We start from the raw sequence: 24,302 nt of genomic DNA on the forward strand, positions 1-24,302 counted from the left end.
ACTATTAGCAGATTTAGATTGGATTATTGTTCTCAGTGGATGATGAATCAATTGAACAAATTAACCCCACTGAAATTAGTACTAGAGTAATGTAACTGGCACCTCTTCTTGCTAGAGGACTTCTGATGACCGTCTTGTGGCAAGTTCTTATTCATGGTTATGTTCACAGATTTACGGACAAAAAATAGCTGACGTTAACTGTGGGATTATAGATCATCCTGTTTACCAGTTTGAAGTCAGTTACGTTTACATAAGGTGCTTACAAGTACTTTTTCAGATCGAAAGAATTTCAGATCAAAAAAACATCTTCATCAATGACATAGATGATGGCATGGAATGCACCCTCAGGAAGTTTGCAGATGACGCAAAGCTGAGTGGTGCAATCGATAAACTGGAAAGAAGGGAAGTCATCCAGAGCGACCTAGACAGGCTGGAGAAGTGAGCCCATCTGAACCTAATAAGGCTCAACAAGTGTAAGCGCAGGCTGTTGTAATTGGGCTGGGGCAATCCCAGGTATTTATACAGACTGGTCAAAGAACCCCTTGAAAGCAGCCCTGTGGAGAAGGACTTGGGGGGATCCTGATGGACAAGAAGCTGGGCATGAGCCAACAGTGCATTCTTGCAGCCCGGAAGGGCAGCTGTGTTCTGGGCTGCATTAAAAAAGGGGTGGCCAGCAGGGGGAGGAGAGTGATTGTTCCCCTCAGCTCCTGTGAGTCCCCATCTGGAGTACTGTGTCTAGGTCTGGGGCCCTCAGCACTACAAAGACGTGGAACTCCTGGAGTGGGTCCAGAGGAGGGTAACTAAGATAATCAGAGGGCTGGAGAACCTCTCCTATGAAACAAAGTTGAGGGAACTGGGCTTGCTTAGCTTGGAGAGGAGAAGGCTCCAGGGAGACCTCATTGCAGCCTTCCAATACTTGGAGTGCATAAACAGGAGGGGGAATGTCTGTTAACAGGGGTGGATTTAAACTGAGACAGGGGAGATTTAGGTTAGATATTAGTAGGAAGTTTTTCACAGAGAGGGTGGTGATGCACTGGAACAGGTTGCCCAAGGAGGTTGTGGATGACCCATCCCTGGAGGCATTCAAGGCCAGGCTGGATGTGGCTCTGGGAAGCCTGGTCTGGTGGTTGGCGACCCTGCACATAGCAGGGGGATTGAAACTAGATGGTCTTTGAGATCCTTTTCAACTCAGGGCATTCTGCGAATTGGGGTATTTTGAGAAAGGGGTTCATTTGTCTTACAGAACCATTGCTCTTAGTGGAGTGCTTCAGGGCAGGGATATCCCAGTGTCATAGAAAGATTGTTACGATTGGCATTTTAGAAGCTATGAATGATTCACATTTGCTGTAAAAAATTGTTGAATGATAATAAAATTAATGAAATTTTATATTACTGTTTTTAGTTGAACTTAGCAGGACTTCACTGTGCTTTGCAATAATGGTTTTCCAGTTATAAATTGTACATCAAGGTTGTAATTTGTTTGCAGATTTGGAGAGACAACAGCATGTTTATTAGTGATTGCAAATACTTGATAGTAATTGTGCTAAGTTCTTGCTAATTTGGTTAGATTTAGGAGGAAATGTGTTATGGAGGAGTAAATTTGGTTATGGGGGGGAAAAAAAAAAAAGGATCTTCTTAAGTTGTGCAAAAAAAAAAAAAAAAAAAAGATAACACTGGCATGATCATTTCCAAATAAATGTAATAAACACCATAAATCTGTATTCAGATATTGAATGTTATGAAAATTCAAGGTGAGACATGCTAAAACTGGTAGTAGCACTTGTCATGTTTTGTGGCACTTCGTTCTTAATTGTTTGCATTTAACTATCATCTGAATGACTAAACAACACTGAGATCAGATAAAAGTAATGAGCAAATTGTATTATTTGGGAAAAATGACTTGGAAGAATTCTAGGGAATCTTGGAAGAAAAACTTGGGAGTCACAATAGAAGAAAGGAATGCAAGGTAACTTGCATCAGAACAAAAAGTGTTGTTCTCAGTGAATTTTTGCTGAATGCCAGACTTGCTTGAAATTCTGAGGAAAGATGGGCATGTTCTGAATGACTGCCTGGAAGACAACACAATAATAACAGTCTTGACATATAAGTACCTGAAGAGAACAGAAAAAAACTTCATATACTGCCTGCACATAATTTCTTTTAAATATAACTAGTATTTCTCTCCAGAAGGATTATGGCTGCCTCACAGGGTACTTGATTGTATTCCAAGAAGAAGAGTAATGCAAAATATTTTCTTAGTGGTTGTAGTTTTGTATCACTAATACAGTTTATGCAAATATAGGGTGACCCTCTAACTTCTTTACAAAACAATTGCTTGTCTGTTTTAAACATGGTTATTTGGCTTATTGGTGCAACAGTAGCTGACTGGTATCCTGTCAGGATACAGGAGATAATATTTTATTGTAATAATTCCAGTAATCATAAATACTGTGTGGAGCCTTTTGTCATAGCTCAACATATACTTGAAATGCTCTAAACCCAATAAAAAGAGATGAGTAATATCTAGCCTTGTCTTGGGGATGAGTGGAATGTCAGTGTAGTTAACCTGATTTTAGTCTAGATTACCAAATACGAAGGCCTAAGGTTGTTGGTTGGTGGTAGTTTGTAGACCGGAAAGCTTGTGTTACCCAGTTTTAACCTGTAGAAGAAACATAAAGACTGTTCTGTGTTGTTGTTCGATCATGTTTGTAAGTGAAGCTTGTGAGAGAGTTTACCAGTGTGTGACAGACTTCTTACTTTAGTTCACCCTTTTGCAAATGTGTTGAGTACATTTCTGTGCTACCACATTGAAAAAGCATTTTCTGTTCATTCAGATAATTGTTTAATGCAGCTATATTAATGGCATTTAGGGCTAAGTTTAGCAAGAATTGAGTAACTGTTACTTGATTAATAGGGGTGAGGTTAATAAAGCAGTGACCATGCTGTTCCCACAGCAGATGACATTTTTCTTCCTCTTCTGACAATTTGCTTGGTGAACTTAAAGAAAAGGAAAAAGAAAAGAAGAAGCATCTGACTTGCTCCGCATATGTAAATGTCAGCCTTTCCATTTGAATTGCAAATATTTTAGCAAAATAGCCTACTGTTGAATTTGTTCAATAAATAGAGTTCTTTCAGATTGGGAGAATTACAGTTAACTCCACTAGCCCATACTCTCGCTTCAGTGCAGGAGTTCTACAGCAAAGCTGTGGTAGAGCTGCTGCCACGTTAGTTATCTTTCCCTGAGTACATTTTGTAGAGCAGCTATGTTATGTATCCATTTTTCATATGCTGAATTAGTTGCATTGGATATATGAGTAATTAACTTGGATTTACAGTAATCCATCTAGTGACAGTTATTAAAGAGTTCGGAGTACATGCGAGGTCTGTTCCAAAAGTTCTCCTATTTTATTTCTTTTACATACGATGTCAGAGGTGAATATTGGTGGCGTGGCAGTAGTGGTTGAACCTTCTCAGCAGCATTTCATTAAATTTTGCTGCCATGTGACACATAACAGCAGAGATGCAGTCTGATGAAATGAAAGCGCTTATGAAGCAGAAGTGTGTCAGTGAATTCCTTCATGTGGAAAAAATTGCATCCAGTGACATTCATCAACACTTGCTGAATGTTTAGGGAGACCAAATTGTGGATGTTAGCACAGTGAGATGGTTGCTGTAGTGTTCCAGCAGTGATGACAGCATGTGAAGTACAAGCCATGTTCCAGCTGGCCGTGCACAACAGTCACACCACAAAATGAAGAGCATCTCTATCAGTTGATCACAGGGAACTGTGTATGAAGCTGAATATTGACTTTAGTGCATTGGAAACAATGATGGAAATATTGGAATATTGCAAAGTTTGTGCAAGGTGGGCCCCACAATTGCTGGGACAGAAAGAACACCATCTGCAAGGTTTTCAGGACCTATTGAGGTAGTATGAGTCTTAAAGGGACAATATCTTATATTGCATCCTCATTGGTGATGAGATGTGGCGTCACCACTACTGGCTGGAGTCAAAATGACAGTCTGTGGAGTAGCGACATGAGAATTCCCCTGTGAAGGATAAGTTCAAGTTGCAGATCTCAGTGGATAAAGTGATGTCTTTTGGGGTAGGTAAGGAGTGATTCTTCAGAATATACTGGAATCTAGGCAAACTATCAGCCATTATCACTGACTGTGCTGAAGGCTTGAAATTCCTGAGTCAGGTCAGAGAAGTAGAAAATCTTTTGCAATCTGATAACACCAGGTCTGATACCGTTTTGAAGACCTTGGAGCACATTGTCAGTCTTGCCTGAACTCTCCTTTCACACCCACTGTGTAGTCTGTTTTCCATCTGTTCAAGCTGATGAAAAATGGAATGGACTGCGTGGACTTTATTTCCTAACAACAGTGCCATCACAGCAGCTGTGAAGGTTTGAATCACCTCTGCTGGTGCAGATTTTTTTTTTACAAGTGCAGCATGCAGACTTATTATTCCTGGATGGTGAAAATGCATAGCTAATGACTGTGACTATGTTGAAAACAAGTGTTTTTTAGATGAAAATTCTCTCTAACAAATAGAATTGTTGTTTTCTTTATGTCAGTTGTACTTTCCATGAAAATAAATAGAAGATACTACTTCTGGAGCAACCTACATATCAATTTTTGTTTCCTCTTTTTCTTCTCTGAACTGGTTTAGTGGGAGGAAGATTAGTGAAGGACTGTGCAAAGCGAGGGCCATGTGGAAGCTGTCAAATAGACTGTGTTTGGTTTGCTTTACTTAACAACAGTTTATACAAGTTTTTTTTGGTGGAAATTTTAGACATACATAGTATGAATGGTAATGTTATGTTAGAACATAAAAAATTGAAATAGACGTGACAAAAATATTGAACATCTGTCCAGATTGTACTCATCAGAGAATGAATTGAATTAATGGTGCGCAGAAATAAACCAGTAAATAGGCAGTGATTGCCAGTCTTCTTTGTTTTTTAAAAATCCACTGTTAGTAGCATGCTCATTTTTTATATCATTTTAAACAACTCTTATTCAGCTGATAATTCTATAACACTTAGTGGATATAATTAACAAGGTGTCTTCTGATTCTAGGGTTACTTTTTTAGAGCTGATAATGGCAAAAGTGAGTGAGAAGAACTCAGTTACCAGTGAAGAACTGAGTGTATTCAAGAGACATGCTGAATTCCTTTCAGGCTGTTTCAAAGAAAAATGTGAAGCTGTGCTCAAGCTAACTTCTGCAGCAGATGCAGAAGATGAGGTATGACTAATTATAACAAATGTTACAGTATTAGAATGTGAAGTGGCGAATTACTGCTTGACTGCATTCCCAAGCTTCCTTTGTATGGAGAAAGCAGTAATAGAGTTCACAGTTAGGGCTGCCTGTTTAGTTTTGTACAATAATTGATGGTCATTTCAATTAATATTTAATATACCAGTAAACTCCCCAGCACTGATTTTTGGAAATGCATTTGGCTGCTTGTTGGGCAGATTTTCCCTGACTGTTCAGGACCTAAAAAGTAATTTCTCTTCATGGAATGCACATCTGATCAGCTCAGTGAAAAGTTGCTGTCTGAAATGTTTCATGATCCACCATGGAAAGGATGGCTTTAATTGCTGACTTCCCTTTTCTGTGTGATCTGGGACTCTTTGATGGACTTTCCTGCTGGTGGCACTCCTGGGGTTAGCTTGGGTCCTCAGTTTGAAGTTGCGGAGCTTACTGGATTCTTAGTGGCAAATAGCTCCTGTCTCCTGAGCCCTCAGACACTTGCCTCAACTGCAGTCCAGTTGGAAGAAATTTGTTATTGCTTCAGACTTAATGAAGTGTTTTTGTTGAGGATGGTCACAGTAAATTCCCTTTGCAAGCTAAATAGGAAAGATTTTATGGGTCACAAGTGGCTTGTGGGTTGCACTTTGGGAGCCTCAGATGCAGAGCTGAGTTTGGGATGGTCTTATTTTATTTCCTTCTTATGAAGTATCCAGGAGTTGCTGGCAATGTGCCACACCATATTGTACACTACAGAGATTCAGACTGTCTAAGGGTAGAGGTCTTTTCAAATTATTCAGCCCAGTTTTTACTTTTACTTTCAACAAGCTTCTCAAAGACCTGACCAATGCATTTGGGATTGCAGAACAATTAACACCGTATCTTGCAGTGAGCTTTTTTGTGCTGTGCTATAGATGATTATATTCTAAGTAGGTAGTGACAGTAATATTGGTTTCAATTCCTGATGTGTTTCATTGAGTTTTTAATTTTTCAGCTCAGCTGAAGATCAGTTATACTTTGAGACAACGAGACAGAATACTCAAGGCTTGAGAAAAGAAATACACCTTAGTCAAATACTGATTAATTACACTCAGTTTCAGAAGTGTAATTAACAGATTTTGTTAATAATTAAAAGCTATATTTTAAAAGAAGTCACAGCTAGTTTCTGTATTGACAGAAGACCACTGTAGTAATTTGTGTGTACTTGGAAGTATTTTATGGTTAAGCAAAATTAAGCTGTAATTGTTTATTCTTCTGAACATCAGTTGTAATTGTAATGTAAGTGGAAAGTAGTGATTTTTATTTGATTTTACATGATGTGTTGCACTATTTTTTTCTAGTTTAAATTTTACCAGTATCTTACATGTATGTTAAGAAGTGTTATGAATATACACCTAAAGTCACCTTAGGCAGAGGTGATAGCTGGGTGCATAGGAAAAAAACCTACTGCAATCCTTCCCTTATTTTCAAAGGAGGCGTTTTCACTTCTCGTGCTTCCCCTGAAACACTACTGACTGCACAGTCTAAGTTTCATTTCCAGACTTAATTGACTACTTCTGGCAAAGGTATCAGCTTGACAGTAAGAGGAAATACACTGAGACAGTTCCATCTTTTTTATTTTTTCCATCTTTTTTTATTCTTTTTTGTCTTTTTAATCCTGTATGGTTCCTTTCCAAGTATTCAGTGGTTTCAGTTCTTGGAAAAAAAACATTTGTTTGTGCCTTGCAGGAGGAGGCTTCTGTCCAGCTTGAATCTTTTGGGGCAGCAGTATTGAGAATAGTAATATTCTCAATATATAATTGTCCAGCCGACACTGACTTTTTATCTTTTTCACTCAATAGTGAATATGGGACGCTCACTTAAGGACCACAGAATAAGCCATAAAGAGCTTAATATAGTGAGATTAATGACATTTTTGTTTTAAGTGTTTGCATATTGATTGCATGCATTTATTCATGATACATGCTTGCCATAGGTAAAGAAAAAAACAAACAAACAAACAAAAAAAAACCACAAAAAAAAACAGATAAATTCATTAAAGTCTTTCTTGTTAGAAATGATGAAAAACTACCAGTTTCTCTTTGATTATGTAAATATTTTAGGTTTTGTCTAAGAATTGTACTTAACTGGAGGGGAAAAAAAAGAGCAGTTGTGTACAGTGTCTGTCATTTAAGATGCTTTATTCAGCATCTGTGATATTAAACTAAACTCTGCCTGGACTTCCATTTGGCCCTGAGGCTAAGTGCCTTTGTCAGGTTACTCCTGCACTTAGGAAGCTGATGTGGCCTCCACAGCTAGGAGACTGCATTTGAAAACTGCCTTCTGGGAATAGTCCTTTACCTGGCCCAACTCCCAGAGTGATGTTTCAGGGGTCAGGTTTACTGCTTAATTTGTTATATGTAAATGCTGCTTTTTTTCCATGAGGAGCATTAGGTTTTGTACCTTCTGTCCCAAATCAATGAAAAGTTAATTCCATGCAATGTTTAAAATAGCTTTTCCATTACAAGTCTGACTTCAGCATCAATTTGTTTTCACTAGTTTTCAGCTATACTTGTAAAATAAAATACTTCCCTAAATTTTGGGTTATTTCATTTATAGAGAACATTTTTTCTGGGTCTCTCTTAATCACGTTCAAAAAAACTTTTCAGTAATTTCCTTGCTTACTTCTCAGGTTATACCCAAATTATGATGGCTGTTAGTTTGTCAGTTTTCAAAATATTTTGCAGTCTGAATAGCTTCTTGTCTCTGAGTTGTTAAGGAAATATCCTTCCTTATTGCCTTTCTTTTGTGCAGCCATAGGGAAACCTGAAGAGGAGGGGGAAAAAAAAAGTTTGAAAAATTCTGTATGTGTACATGTGCAAAAACATATGTATATTCAAGCTTCATAAGTAGATAAGAATTTGTGTCTTCATTTGTGCTTTCTAAGCAATCTGTTCCTCTTTTCAAATCAAAGTCTAACAGTGGTTGACCTGAGACAGATGATGGTATAAGAAGGAAGAGAAAGTACTGAAGAGAAGTATGGAGAGGGCAGCGAACAAATGTGTTTACTTTTCTATTTCCTTTCTTTTATTTTCCTTTTCTCTCCCTTTTTCTTCTTTCTTTCTTTCTCTTTTTCTTTCTTTCTCTTTTTCTTTCTTTCTCTTTTTCTTTCTTTCTCTTTTTCTTTCTTTCTTTCTTTCTTTCTTTCTCTTTTTCTTTCTTTCTTTCTCTTTTTCTTTCTTTCTTTCTCTTTTTCTTTCTTTCTTTCTCTTTTTCTTTCTTTCTCTTTTTCTTTCTTTCTTTCTCTTTTTCTTTCTTTCTTTCTCTTTTTCTTTCTTTCTTTCTCTTTTTCTTTCTTTCTCTTTTTCTTTCTTTCTTTCTCTTTTTCTTTCTTTCTCTTTTTCTTTCTTTCTTTTTCTTTCTTTCTTTCTCTTTTTCTTTCTTTCTTTCTCTTTTTCTTTCTTTCTCTTTTTCTTTCTTTCTCTTTTTCTTTCTTTCTCTTTTTCTTTCTTTCTCTTTTTCTTTCTTTCTCTTTTTCTTTCTTTCTCTTTTTCTTTCTTTCTCTTTTTCTTTCTTTCTTTCTCTTTTTCTTTCTTTCTTTCTCTTTTTCTTTCTTTCTTTCTCTTTTTCTTTCTTTCTTTCTCTTTTTCTTTCTTTCTTTCTCTTTTTCTTTCTTTCTTTCTCTTTTTCTTTCTTTCTCTTTTTCTTTCTTTCTCTTTTTCTTTCTTTCTCTTTTTCTTTCTTTCTCTTTTTCTTTCTTTCTCTTTTTCTTTCTTTCTCTTTTTCTTTCTTTCTCTTTTTCTTTCTTTCTTTCTCTTTTTCTTTCTTTCTTTCTCTTTTTCTTTCTTTCTTTCTCTTTTTCTTTCTTTCTTTCTCTTTTTCTTTCTTTCTTTCTCTTTTTCTTTCTTTCTTTCTCTTTTTCTTTCTTTCTTTCTCTTTTTCTTTCTTTCTTTCTCTTTTTCTTTCTTTCTTTCTCTTTTTCTTTCTTTCTTTCTCTTTTTCTTTCTTTCTTTCTCTTTTTCTTTCTTTCTTTCTCTTTTTCTTTCTTTCTTTCTCTTTTTCTTTCTTTCTCTTTTTCTTTCTTTCTCTTTTTCTTTCTTTCTCTTTTTCTTTCTTTCTCTTTTTCTTTCTTTCTCTTTTTTTTTTTTTCTAAGGAGAGGAATGTGGTAATGAAAAGTGAAAAAGCATAAGAATGAGAAATAAGTAAGGTTTGGCTTTTCCCAGTGTTAGATATTACAGAGCTTTATCACTTAAGTGGGCAAAAAGTGGGGTATACGTAAGCAGCAAAGGCTGCTGTATCTTCCTGGAGTGGTTTATGGTTGCCATTGACACTTTTTTTGCTTTACAGTTGTAAAGCAGGTAACTCAGTTTTGTTGTAAAGTGTAACTTTGTGCCCAGAGAGATTTCAGAGTTTACTTCTGCAATGAAAGGCAACACGGACGTTGTCCTGGGTGCCTTACACATGACATCCTTTCTGGAGTGGGGATTGGAGCAGTTGCACCCGGAGGACCCTGCCAAATTTTTGTTACACAAAGGTCAATGTTAAGTGTACAAGAGGATATTGGTTAAGCTACTGTCTTGTTACAGTGCAGTATGAGGTGAAAAATGCAGATACCTCATTACTTTCTTTGAAATACAATTGAGGTAAGCTAATTTTATTCAAGTACAATGGCCAGTTTATTCAAAGACTGTTTCTGTTCTACTGAAAGGACAAGTTGAGTTGTACACTTATGTGAAAAAGAAAGTCAAGACAGTTTTAGCGTCTGGTCTCTATACTCATTTCTGTTGTCAAAGGTTTCTGGAAGAAATAAAGAATATATATATTCTTAGCCCTTAACATTAAACACCATTGCTGACTATTTAAATTATCCTGTATTGTTTACATGGATTCAAAAATATAATGCTGTTTGTATGTAAAGGTATTCTTTTCCCGGACGTGAACAAAACAAGACAGAAATAGTTAATGTGGTCTGTGTATGAGTCTTTTTAGGGCTACTTTCAGTTTACATACCACACCTTGTGTGGCATCTTCTCGCAGTCACAGTATGGTTCTTGAGTAATATGTGTGTTCAGAATTTTACTATTCACTCCTATGGTAGCGGATTGTCATTCCAAGCACGCATCAACATAGCCTGTGAGAAAATATAATTTTCTAGTTGAATAAATAATACGCAAATAAGATTGTGTCTCATACCTAACCAAAATGCTGCATCTGTGATCTGAGTCCTATTTACCCAAGAATAATGTAAATTCTCGCAGCCAAAGTTCATTTGACCACAGAACTTTACAGAATTCCTGCGGATAACAAATTGGTGTCTTGCAGGCGGTGTTTGTGTCTTTAAAGTGGGACGGTCCTACTGAATAAAGTCAAAGAAAACATTTATACAGAAATAATTTTCTCAGCTAGTAATTTTCTGCTTTTCTGCTTGTGGAAGCTACTGTGTTTTTGTTAAAAACATCTGTTACGCCTCTGTTTTGTTTTCCCCATGACTTTTCAGGGTGCGTATAACACTGTTGGACTGTGGAAAATAAATTATCTCAATGTAATACATTGTTGTAGAAAGATCCCTTTCTTTACACAGATTTTTAGTGGCTATCAAGATGACAAAAGAAGAAAGGCAAAAAGAAACTGAAGTCCTAAGATCTGACAACAATCTGAAAGATTGCTGAACTTTTATATTCTTATGGTATCGTTCATAAAACATTTTCAGAAATGTAGCTTTCATTTATAGGAAGCCCTGGTTACAATTCGGCTTCTTGACATTCTTTGTGAAATGACATCAAACAATGGACAACTTGAGTATCTGCAGACCTTGCCTGATTTGCTTCAAACAGCCATAGGTAAGTGAAAGCCACAGAGTTTATTAGCTGTTGGCTTGCTCCAAATCATGTTTCACAGTGAATGAAAAGATGTTTTTCACAACTGGTGGCAATTTTGATTTTGACCTTTTAAAAAAATAAATAAATAGGGGATTGAATTAATGTACATTTTCAAATATTTGATTTGTTCCTGGAATTTTTTTGCTGCTCAGCTTGCTCTGTTGGCTCCTATTACCCAACAGAGCCTTTATTCAACTCTCAGCACTGCAGTTTATACAGTAAAAGTTGTGCAAAAAAAACTGCTTCCACTGTTCTTCCATGGACTGAATGTGTGAAGAATTACCTCCAAAAGCAGATAAGGTAATTCTCCAAACCTGTTTCCTTCTTTTTCCTGAATTCCTTGAACTAAGTACGGTTGAAGTTTTAGCCAAATTCTAGGACCTTGGAAGTTTAGTTTAAAAGAAGCTTTCCTCTGCTAAGTAGCAACAAACTGAGAGTTGCCCACAAATGAAATGAAGCCAAGATGGTCCATAGAGACCCTACATACTCAGAGAGGAAGGAGGATGACATAACTGGCATAACCTTCATAAATTGTAGCATTCTCTGAAATTGATCAGTGGTACCATGTTCTGAGTAACCTGTGAAAATTTGATGGATGTTAAAGAGTGATATGTTATACTAAAGGCAAAAAATATGTAATACTAAAATACGTGTAATATTCAAAACTGATGAAACACGTGTTAATTATGAATCTTTTAAGGTATTCTAGGATTCAGGTTAAAAAAAAACAACAATATCTGTACTTGTTTACAGGGGCACCTAGCACTTATCATAACATAAATTAGTATCTCCCAGTTTGCACAATTATGACAGTGTTTTATAATGATGTGTTAAAGTGCAAGATGTGCAGGATATCCTTTCTCATATTACAGAGTTAGGAACACACTGAAGAAGAGAGAAAAAAGTAATTCCATAAATAAAACATACTTATGTAAGAATTATTAACTAAAACAAGTTTTTTAGAAATATTGTTTTAAACCAAAAATCAGATTGTATTTACAATGCCAGAAGTATCAGTAGCCTACAAGTTGTGACTCTTGAGAGCAGAGAGAGTCAGAACTAGCCTTCAAATTTAACACATGAACTATGTAAATATGTAAAAAAAAAAAAAAAAAAAGAAAAAGAAAAAAAAAAAAAGAAAAAAAAAAAAGATTCAGAAATACCTTCTAGCCTTGATAACAGTCTTGTATGGTTTACACTGGCACAAATTGAGAAATAAAAAAATATAAAGTATTTGAAATTATTTTTATATAATCCTAAAAATATGAAACTTCATTCACTTTCTTGAACCTAACAATTAAAAATGGTAGTAAAGCTCTGCAAAGTAATGCTAATTTTTGTGTGTAAAATAATTCAAGTGCTTTTGTTTTCTGTAGATACGCTGAGACTAACTCATCTTGCTGGAAAACAGGCTGTAAATATTTTCACGACGACACATGCTATGACGTGGCAAGAAGAAATTTCACATCCAGCTGTGGGTTTTAAAGCTCATCTCATTCGTTTGATTGGAAACTTGTGTTACAAAAATAAGGAAAACCAAGACAAGGTGTGTACTTATTTATTACAAAACTCTCACATATGAGCAGATGTGTACCTCAAACTATGATTTATGTCATGGTTTTATGGTTTTTGGTTATTAGTATTCCACATCACAACATCATTAGTGCACTGGGAATTAGAGTTAATGCTCCAGTTCCAGGTACCTGTCCCAGAAAAGAAGAACCATATGCCCCAGAGGACTGTTCACTGTTCTGTTATCATTTCTGTTCAGAGGGAAAAGATGTAAAGGCCCTTCATAGGTCATTTGCCCTTCCCTTTTTGATCTGAGCAGTGTATGAGCTCCCTAGATCGTCTCGCCTCAGTATTACAGTAAGGGCTTTGGCTTTCGGATACTCTTATTTGTTTTATTAGCTTCAATTCTAATTATATTATATTGTATCATAGTGTGTTATCTTACATCCCATTATCTTATTTAGTAAATTAGTTTCTTTCTCTTCAGATCATTGCTGCTGTTTTGTTTTTAGGCTCATCTCTCTACCTTTTTCCCATTTTTTCCCCTTTCCCTTTCCTGAGGTGTGGGTCTGTGGGCCCTCCCTCCCCCACTAGTCACAGAACTGAGCCAAACCAGCTCATAAAACACTGATGCTTTAATTACTGATAAAAATATTTTGTTGAAACAGGGATTAAAATTAGTCTTGTAAAGGTTTAGGTTATTTTTCAGCACATTTGAGCTAATATAACAGATGTGTTAACTTTTGTATAGAAATGTAATATGTCTGTCTACATTTTACAGAATCACAGAACTATAAGGGTTAGAAGGGATCTCTGGACACCATCTAGTCCAATTAGCCTGGCCTTTACAGGTTTTCTATAGCAGATTACACAGAAAAGCATCCAAGTGGGTTTTGAATATCTCCAAAGAAGGAGACATCTTGGTCCAGTGTTCTGTCACCCTCAAAGTAAAAAAGTTTTTCCTTATGTTCAGATGGATCTTCCTATGTTTGCTTGTGCCATCTGTCCCTTGTTCTGTCACTGGGCACTGTTGAAAAGAGCCTGGCCCCAAGCAGTTTACTCCCACACTTCATATGTTTATAAGCATTAGTAAAATTCCCCATCAGTCTTTCTTCTCCAGACTGAACCATCCCAGATCCCAGAAAAAGCCATTAAATCTGATTTGAAAGAAACTGCAGCACTTGAAATTAGACATTTACAACTGACAACAGGATGTTATCATAGTGTATGTTCGTTTTCCTTCTATTATTTTTTTCTCCAGGTGTGTAGAAATTTCAGAAATCTGACAAATGCTGGACTGTTTCACAAGTGGTGATAATAATGTGTGCAGAGAGCACATGGATGGGAAATATGGTCATGGTGATCTCTCACCTCATTCATATTAATATATTGAATGAAAAATTTTAATATCTCTGAAAAAATTACTAATTCTATTATGGGATCTTGTACAGCTCCATCTCTGACTCTTTACAATGTAATAGGTGTTTATGCAAATAGAATGTGTTTTTGTGGAATACCTGGAATATTCCAGGTGCAATATGTGGAATATTTTGTGGAATTATGTTGAAGGACTGAGATGGAACTTCTCTAGGCAACCTTTGCCAGCACCTTACCAGTAAAGAATTTTCTCCTCATATCTAACTTAAATCTCTTCTTTTAGTATACAGCTGTTCTCCTTATCACTATTAGACCATGTAAAAAGTTGATCTCCTTCCTATTTAGAAGCTCCAGTGTATGAGCTTTATGTACTCCAATAAGGTCTCCCTAGAGCCATCTCTTCTCCAGGCTGAACATGCTCAGCTCCCTCAGCCTGTTTTAATAGGAGAAATTCTCCAGCCCTCTGGTCATCTTCATGGCCCTCTTTTGGACCCACTCCCACAGCTCCACATCTTTATTATTCAAGCCTGGTGCCCCAACATGCAGTACTCCAGATGAGAACTCATGAGGGCAAAGCAGAGGGAGACAATCACCTCTCTTGCTCTGCTGGCCATTCCTCTTTTGATGCAGCCCACTAAACTGTTGGTCTTTCAAACCTACCAGAGCACCCTGCTGGTTCATGTTAAGCTTTCCATCTACAAGAACCTTCAAGTCCTTCCCTGCAGCAGGTCTCTCAGTGGATTCTTCTTGTCTGTACTTCTGTTTGGGTTTGTCCTGACTAAAGTGCTGCACCTTGTACTAGGCCTTGCTGAATCTCATTAGATTCACGAGGCAAACTTTAAAAGATTGTCTGAGTCCCTCTGGATCACATCCCTTCCTTCTGTTCTGTAACTGCACCACTCAGCTTTTTGTCTGCAAACCTGCTGAGGATGCACTCAATGCCATTATCTAGGTCATTGATGAAGATGTTGAAGAGCACTGGTCCCAAGACAGACTCCTGGGGGACATTACTTGTGACTGGCCTCCATCTAAATATAGTAGAGCTGTTGACCACAACCCTCTGGCTGTAACCATCCAACCCCTGGATTGGCTTTGGCTTACCTTGAGAATTACATTCTCTTCAGTAAGTTTCAGGTGTTGCATGGCTTGAGAGGGTTATACATGCTATATAAAAACCTCTGAAATAGCACTGTTAGTGTCCTCACTTGTTAATGAGCCAAGGCTTTTTCTATTTTTAATTTGTAACTTTCAGTCCCAGTAGGCCTCATTTCCCAGTACCAATTATAAATGCTGTGTCCTAATGTGTGATAGTGCAGTCTACCACGAAGAGCACTAGTGATAGAGGTGAAGCAACAGAGAAAGCCAGTAGTGGCTTCTATAGAAGCTACTTCTCTATCTCTGTTTGAGATATCCCCCTGCTGTAAGAGCAACAGTTGTAGGGGCTTTACATACCAGTTTGTTGGCAGTAGTGAAAAGTCTTATGATAAATGTATATATATATATATATATATTACCAGTTCTTTATTACTTCATTTTATTTAAAAGAATTCTTTGTTTTTAGAAAACATTCTTTGCCTCCTACTGTGCTAGTTTAGGAATGTATTCGTTCCAACTTAACTTCCTCATAGTTTTATTTACACTATTGTGATCAGTTTTGAAGATAAAAGGGAGCAGACAGACATATAAGCTGTTAACTGAGATGCGTTTATTAAAATAGGTCTTGCCAGGCTTACTGCTGAATTACATGTTTTGATATGCTGAACGGGTTGGTATTTATTAGAAGAATGTTTGATAAAGTGATCATTTTGGACTTTAGAAGGTTGTGTACGTGCTGGCAGCAGCATGTTCTGGCTTCTGTAATGTGCCTTGTATAAACAAGGATTGTTATTACATGCTTTTTTACTGAATTCTGTCATACTTAATAATGAGAAACCAGTAACAATAACTGATAATGTTATGATTATTAGTTTTGTTATCAATCATTTCTGAATTGCGTACATTTTTGCATTAAGAGAAGAGAGCAAATAGAACTGCTGTTCGGAAGATATCAGTTGTTGAGCTAGTTGCATGTGAACTTACCAGAATCCTGCACTGGTTGTGCAGTTTTCTGTGCTTATCCTCATTGTAGGAGGAGAAGCTGCCAAGAGTTGCTGCTGTACATGCAAGGCAGTCCCATAGCTTGTATTTTGTGCTTCCTTCATAAATGCAAATTTTATTAACTCTACTGAAAGAAGGTGGATTCTTAGACTGAGCAGGGAATGGAATTTGGCTGTTGGCTGATGATTGAAATTCATCTATACTACAGCTATAGTTGTAGAAATGAAACATAAGACAGGCCGTGGCATTTAATTTATGCCCACGTTTCCATGTCTGTTTACAGGAGAATCTGCTAGAAGGTTAGATGACTGATTTTTTTGCCTTATTTTGACAATGCTCTGCATAACCTTGTTACCTTTCCCTAAAACTAAAATGCTTAGATTAATTTAATACTGTGTCATCAGTACTGAAATAACCCACAGAACATTATAGACCTTGTTCTGTATTGTTTCAGTTGACTTTTCTATAAAGAGTGGAATTCTGTTCACTTTAATCATATAACCTTACTGGAGTTAGTAAAAAGAGAAATGAAAGGAAGAGAAGATTTGACAAAGTTTAATTACTGTCTTTATTTGTGATTCATTTTCTGTTCACTGCTACACCTGAGATCAAACAAGGAAATCTGCATCATCTGGAGATTCTGTCCTCTGCAGACCATCCTTGAAAGATGCAGAGTTGTCTGAAATAAACTATACATGAGATATCAGCTGTGTGTATTGCATGGAGGGAGCAGCCATTTGTCGGAACATCAGTATACTGAGATGACTGTATAATGCTGCCTTTTAAGAGGAATCTTGAGGGAAAAATAGTGACATTTCTGAATTTAAGGTTAAGGCTAATTTAGTGAAAGCAAAATTTGGGTTTGGTGTTGTAATATTATTGCTGTCTTCAGCTGATTGTTGTTATTGATAGTTTATTACTGCTTGTTACTTTGTGTAACAAAGTGTGTAAAGTTGATAAACTAAGCCAGTTTGATGCCTATTCAGGTCAGGACAAAGATCTCTTAATGGTGAATTTGCACAAGTATACTGTTGAGATGCCTTTTGTAATTAAGCAAAACTAATCTCAGAAGTAAAGAAAGCAGTCCGTATCCTTATGCCAAGAAGTTTTTGCATAATAGCGGTACTGATGAACGCAATCCTAGGATATTATTATTAGCATTTTACAGAAATGTTTTATTGTTTATGAAAGAGAGAAAAAAAAAAATAGGTATAAAGTTGTCTGTTGTAAGTATGACCATCACCTTCTTTCCTAAATGAGTTCACTCTGAGTTGAACAATTTGTAAGGGAAATTTTTTGACATGTTTTTTCTTTATTTGAGTTGATGGAGGTGCTTCTGCTAATGTAATTGTAATACAAAGCTCAGTGGAATTTTTTCTGTGAGTAAAGGGAAAAGAAGAACAGTTTAAAAAGTCTAAACAAAAATAGCGTATAAAAGGTCCAGATGCTGTTTAATGCCACTTATATTTTATTTTTTTTTATACATTTGAGCTAAATTGTTTTATCTAAGACTTACTCTCCCTAAATTGAAGATTCTTCTGCTTGCAGTATGAACAAGATTTGTTGTATTTGGAGTTCACTTTTCTCTCCTTCACCTGGAGAGCAACAAAAGACAACTTAGCCATTTGTTAAATAAAATGTTTCTCACCTAAGCTTGTCAGAAAGACTGTATGTACTTGTCTGTTCTGATTGTTCAAGTCTAACTTAAGTATTTTAAGTAGTTATATTCCTCCTGACTTGGCACAAGAGGATCTGGAGTTACTTGCAATGAAGACCACTCCACATTTACTTATGTATGTTGTTAAGATAAAGAGAAGAAAATCAAGCTGCTGCTACATAGATTTCTAAAGGAAGGAAGCAATATGATAATCACTTTTTTCCTAACATTAAATATATACCTAAAATGGAGGAGTTTCTTAGTTTAGACTTGAGCAAAAAGGAAGATACTTTTGGATCTGATCACTGAAGTGGTGGAATCTTGCATGGTTAACTGTAAATAAGCACAGTTTCACTGCCTAACATGTTTGGATGGGACTATTTCGGTATTGTAGCTATCCACGTTTTAATGCTTTACTAGGTAAGAGCAAGAACATTCAGAATGTTGAACCTTTTCAGGAAACTGAAGGTTAATAAGCCTCACCCCTATCCCAGGTAAGGTGCTGAATCTGCTTAGTCTGCATGTCATCTCCAAGCAAGTGGAAGGAAAAGAGGTTGTTATGAGTAGTCAGCACGAATTCACCAAGGGTGAATCATGTTTAACCAATCTGTTCACCTTCTATGATGTTAGGACCATCTGGGTAGATATGGGTGGGGTACTGAATGTTGTTTACCTTGTCTTCAGCAAGGCTTTTGACATCATATGAGGTGAGGTGGATTGAGAACTGGCTGACTGGCAGAGCTCAGAGTTGTGTTCAGTGACTCAGTCTTGTTGGAGATGAATGGTGTTCCTCAGGTACAGGATCTGGTGTTGTTCAGCATCTTCATCAAGAGTTAGAATGCACTTCCATTAGGAGGTGATAAAGATTAAAAAAAAAATGACTATTAGTTAACAATTACATATTTAGAACTGCGTATCTCCAAATTCATACATCATACTGTCTCATTCCAATTTATAGGAGGGAGGCAAGGTTCTTTGATATATGTATACCCAGCGTGAGATTAAGAAACAGTGGTTCAAATGTTGGTCTGACCAGTTTATTACAAATCCTAGCTGTTTAGGGAGATGGGGAAGGGAAGGTGGGTGTTAGGAAAGGTAGGAAATACACGCAAGGAGTCTCTGAAGAGAGCAAAAGCAATAGTCACTACAGTGGATCCAGCAAGGTATGCAGTAGGTCTGTTGATCTCAGGAACTCATCTGATCACTGCAGGGGATGGGAGAAAGTCAGGAAGCTTCTCAGCAAGCCAGCCTCTGAGGGGGGGGGTTTCTTCAGAAGAGGTTTTCCCCTCGGGGAATTCTCCATAAACGTGTCTTTGGGAGTTTGTCTCCAAAGTCCCTAGTTTAGTGAGGGCCTTTTATCTCTCATTTCTGTGGGTTTTCTTCTTCTTTTCTCTCAGTTTAGTGTGACATTCCTGGCCCAACAGATAAACCAGCAGGAAGTGGTGCCTCCGTTGCCATGCACAAGCATTATCGCCTTCTGCAGTGGTCAGTTCCTTCAAGCAGCACCCCTGAAAAAGACTTGTCCTGTTTCTGCTTATCTTTGCAATCATAAGCAGAGGTACTGTGGCACGTTGATACCCACCATTCACCCCCTAGATAATTAGTAGTTGTCAGTCAGAGTCTTTTTACCAGAAAGGACTCATGAAGAAAGCTTTGAGACAAAAAAGAAAAACAGTTTTGTCTTTCACACATACATGCACACATATCCACTAATGACACTGAAAAGCTAATTGTTTTTTAATTTAAGTTTCTTGAGTGATACACTGCCTGTATATCAGAAATGTAGAAGTAGGTGCAACATCGAAGTACTGTGTCAGATGATCTGTGCTGAAAGTCAGAGCACAAAGAAGATACTGAATTTAACCCCCTGCTGTTGTGAAATGCAGATTGAGCTTGTGAAAGCAAAGGTGAGGTCTTGATTGTATATATTAAGGATCCCAGGGTCCTGAAGAAGCTGAAATTTTTGTATTTGCAAACTAAACATTGCGTTGTTTTTTTATTTTATTTTTATTTTGGGATTGAGATTCTCATCTTTGACAAAATAGGAGATTAAAATTTTTACCTAGGAATTACTGTTCTAAAGCAAATATAGAGCTCAGTGAATTCATACTGAACTCAATAACATCTTGTTTAGTTGTAGTGGAAGTAAACTGCAACATTTACTTTCTAATGGATTTTAAGGAGGAGTGCCATCCATGGAGCTGTTCACAGGGATTGGAATTCTCTGTAAGATTTCCAGCTTATCTAAAAAGCCTTTCATCTTTTAGTGAGGAAAAGTTAAGGTTTTGTATTTTGCTTCCGGAATATTGCTGGATTTATTTTAGGCAATTGATAAATATTATAGTAACAAAAAATAATAGGAAAGAAATGTATTGCTTTGCCTATTGCAGTTCAGTAAATTAATAATAAAACTTGTAGGTTCCCACAAACTTAGACCTAACTTCAATACCCTTGGACTTAGATAAAGTGTCATTGGAACGGTATTTTCCAGTGAGGTCTGATCAGTTGTCTCAGCCATTCCTGCTCTCTGCAACTCCAGTCTTGAGAAGCCAACGCAGTTTGAGAGGAATTTTACTACTGCCAGTTCTCTTGGAACTTGCAATGCAGCTGGTGGTTGGGAGTGCCTCCTTTTAATTCTGGGCCTTGAATTGCACAGTGTCATGTTAACGCTTCAGTACGTGATGTAATTTTGTTTTAAGTGCTTTTTGAATTTGTAGCTGCTTAGTAAAGCTTTAATAATACTTTCTTCATTAATAAAGTAAAAATATGGTTTTTAATGCTCCTGTGATGGATCAGTCCTGTGGCAGCTAATGGAGGATCCAATTGAATGTTTTTTCTCTTATGTTCTGACCCTCCATTACTGTCAACCTACTCCTGCAGCCTTTTCTATAAAATTGTCAAACTATTCCTTTGAAAATCAACTTTAAAGAAAACATATTTATTAATACAGACCTACAGAAGATTTCTTTGCTTAAAAGAAAATTGAATAGTGATTTTTAGATCTTAAAAATATTTTTTTCTTATTAGTGTTGGTGCTTTTTTTTTTAAAAAAAAAAAAATCAAACCAATTTTCAGGTATTGAGATGGACTTAAATCATGAGAGCTTTTTTTATGGACTTTGTTAGGAAGAGTTTCTGTGTATATGTAGTTTCCATTTAAGGAAGTTTTAATGACTATATGTATGTTTTATGCATATACATTTAAGGTACAGTCATGAATCTGTCCCCTGAAATAAGTACTTCTTTCTAGATTTCATATAGAATCTGTGGTCTTTATGTTGTAGATACAAACCTGTAATCAAATTAATGATCTGTTGCAACAGTAGAAAGGAAATAAGAAAATAATTAAAATTATAGAGAATACTTAAATTGTTTTAAACATTTGGTTTTATGGCTGTAGTTATAAATATATATCCTCTTACATAATAATGTTTTAATGTAAATTTACTATTTTTCAAATATACATTTTTTTACAGACTTGTTAAAATAATTCCTTTGCAAATTTATATGTAGAAAATTAGAATTCTGTTTAGCATAGATTAATTCATCCAGAAACTGGGAATTTTATTACCAGACTGCAAGATATTTATAGACAGAAATACTAAAAAAAAAAAAAAAAACAAAAAAAACCAAGCCTTTGATAGATGTAATTTAGAGATAAATTAAGAAACTAATATGTAGGTTCAGCTTCATGTATCATCTCGCACAAAAGCCTGAGGCATTAGCAATTCAGCATGAAATGTAGTGCTAGAGCATGCATACCTGAGTTACTGTACATCATACATACTAAATATGTGATTTTATAGACTTATAAATCACAATGTCGGGGTTCTTGTATTTTTTCAATGTAAAGTTGATTTTAATCTCAACAAAGTGGATAAATTTGTCTTAATAAAGAGTCTGATCCATTGCAAAGGTTATGCTTGCTGATTCACTAAAGGAAAATGCATTTTCTCAGAATTTCAGGTAAATGTAGAGGATAATTGCTGACAATCCTGACCTGTGGGAAGCAGAACAAAGAAACACAGTCAATATCATTTGAGGACTGGGCTGGTCCCTATTGGCTACAGTAAATAAATAATGTTGAGTGCAAGTAGCATAATACTGCATGGTTTGTATTCACGTGGTTTATCTCAGTTTGAGGCATCTTCACCTTCATCTTCCTGCACCAAAATTAAATCACAGAATTACCTTTCCTGTGCATCTTCTTGGCCAATGCTGTATACCCAGTCAGTCCCAAAAGATGTCGAGGGTCAGACTCTTCTCTCATGTTACAAGTGATAGGACTTGAGGGAATGGCTTGAAGCTGCACCAGGGGAGGTTCAGGCTGGATGTTAGGAAATACTACTACTCTGAAAGAGTGGTTTGGCAGTGGAATGGGCTGCCCAGGGAGGTGGTAGAGTCACCAACCCTGGAGGTATTCAAAGAACATTTGGACGCTGTGTTGAGGAACATGGTTTAGTGAGAACTATTGGTGAATGGTTGGACTGGATGATCTTTTAGTTCTTTTCCAACCTTGGTGATTCTGTGATTCTAGTTTTCTTGAGTCAGCAGCTGCCAGGAGTCCGTCTTAACAGTATGGTGACAGAAAGGGAAACCACAAGCCAGTGCTGAAGCTACTGCCCTCTAATACAATTAGAAGCTCTACTGAAATGAACTGTTGAAGCCAAGTTCGTTGCAGCCTTCAGACTTGACCAGTATATTGTTGCATAGGATGAGCTTGGTGAGTCTCTCCCTTTCTTCCACTCTGTCTTGAATCTCATGTAAAGATTCTTGAACTTATTTCATTTGCTGAAAATGAAAGTAGACCTTGGTTCTCCTTGGCATAAGCAATCAAAAATAAAGACACTCTCTTCAAAATGTAATTTGTTGGCAAACATTTGGTAACTCATTGCTTGTTTAATTTTAATTCCCTTGAATTACAGGACACAGTTATGAAGCTGCTATACCCTGCTCCTGTATTATTAGTTGTGGCATTTTGTAATATCTAACCCTTTCAGTAGCTTGTTTTTCTTTGAAACAGTTCTCAACGTGCAGGAGCTTTGTAAAGTATTTCATTTACCTGTTTGTGAGAGGATGCTCAGAGGGTTAACTATTTGGAGTTTGCAGTGGCTTTTTAGCATGCAATGGAATTGGATTGAAAAGCAATTGGACTGTGTGATTTGATAACGGATTTCCTCAGCTGTTGGAGGGTGTACTGAAACATGTAAGGATTTTACTCTGTTCTGCTGTATTGCTTATAGAAGTGTTTCAGGTAACAGAACTACTGGAGGGAGCCAAGTACTGTTAAACAGAGTGCAATTTAGTTTACTTTCTGAATCCTTTTGTGGTTGGCCATTTGTAATTTGGGACTTTCCAGAACTATAAGGGAAATGTTATAAAAACATATTGCAGCCAGTATTACACAGTGTAGTGACTGTCAATGGGAAAACGAGCAGTTTAAAATGACGCTACTTTAGCAAAAGTGGTTGTACGTATCAAGAACAATGAACAGTTACCAAAGGATTCAGATTTTTTTTTCAGTTAAAGTTTATAATTTTCAGTATAAGAAAAGTCCTGGAGTTGAGGGTCTATTTGTAAAAAAAAAAGCTACAAAGAAAAAGACCTCCAACTAACGCAAAAATCATTTGCTTGAAAATGTGAGGAGCAATAAATGCCTGAATAGTAAGCACAAGCAGGGCTTTATCCTGCTTATTTAGTCAACCTGGTAAAGAATAACACTTCAATGAAACTATTACTGTTTTACAAAGCAGAATTTAATGTATTTATCTGTAAATGATGGTGAAGTCTTACTTGTTATCTTCCCATACATTGATATTTTCTGTTTCTCATGTGGCTGCTAGCCACTCTATAATAGGTTGGTAAATCAAAACACCTTTATGAGTACTTCCTTTCTTATTATTTAATGGCTCTCTTATATAACACACAGCTGATGGAAAATAAATGCTAAAAGTCAAATTTACAAAATATTTGTTCAAAGCACACCATACCATGGGAAGAATGTATACACTGTGTTACTGATTGTTAACATGAATGTAGCCTCTCAATGTGTTTTAACGTTTTTTCCATATAAAATTATTTCTTTTGTGCCACAGTGTCCTTTGCATTAAAACCATGAAGTCTCTTAAATATTTCAGTGAAAGCTTTCTGGTTTTTTTAATGTTTGATTTCAGCCTGTGAGAAATAGTTTCTCTGGAATATTCTGTTTCCAGGAGACTGTCTTCTTCAGACGGTGTTTTTGAAGAACACAAGGATTTTTTATCCATAAAATATATGACTATATTTGTCCCAGTAATAATGTTGCTGAGATAGCTCATGGCATTGTTTCAGTGAAGAAAAAGTAAGTTGTCTGCCTCGTAAACAGTGTGACACTGCACTAAAGAGGTCACTCCATCTATAGTCACTTAGATTATGATAATATATTTCTTACTTTTTACACTGCTTACAAGCAGTTTGTTTCACTTTGCAAGTCATTGGGATTTGTGTACTCACCTCTGAGTAAAAAAATAATAATACTTTAACTGTATTTGGTTACAAAATTACT

The 24,302-nt window shown here is 36.4% G+C and overlaps 1 protein-coding gene across 3 annotated transcripts in view; it reads left to right on the forward strand.

The window, feature by feature from the left end:
* ATXN10 (ataxin 10) overlaps positions 1-24,302 on the forward strand; it is a 102,382-nt gene that overhangs the window by 42,105 nt on the left and 35,975 nt on the right. For all 3 annotated transcript variants that reach the window (XM_072343280.1, XM_072343285.1, XM_072343294.1), the window contains 3 exons: positions 5,086-5,251; positions 10,969-11,077; positions 12,493-12,662. In XM_072343280.1, the coding sequence (XP_072199381.1) occupies positions 5,086-5,251; positions 10,969-11,077; positions 12,493-12,662 (445 nt within the window). The remainder of the gene's footprint in view (positions 1-5,085; positions 5,252-10,968; positions 11,078-12,492; positions 12,663-24,302) is intronic.

This window comes from Excalfactoria chinensis, chromosome 1 (genome assembly GCF_039878825.1).
Source record: "Excalfactoria chinensis isolate bCotChi1 chromosome 1, bCotChi1.hap2, whole genome shotgun sequence".
Classification (NCBI taxonomy): Eukaryota; Metazoa; Chordata; class Aves; order Galliformes; family Phasianidae; genus Excalfactoria; species Excalfactoria chinensis.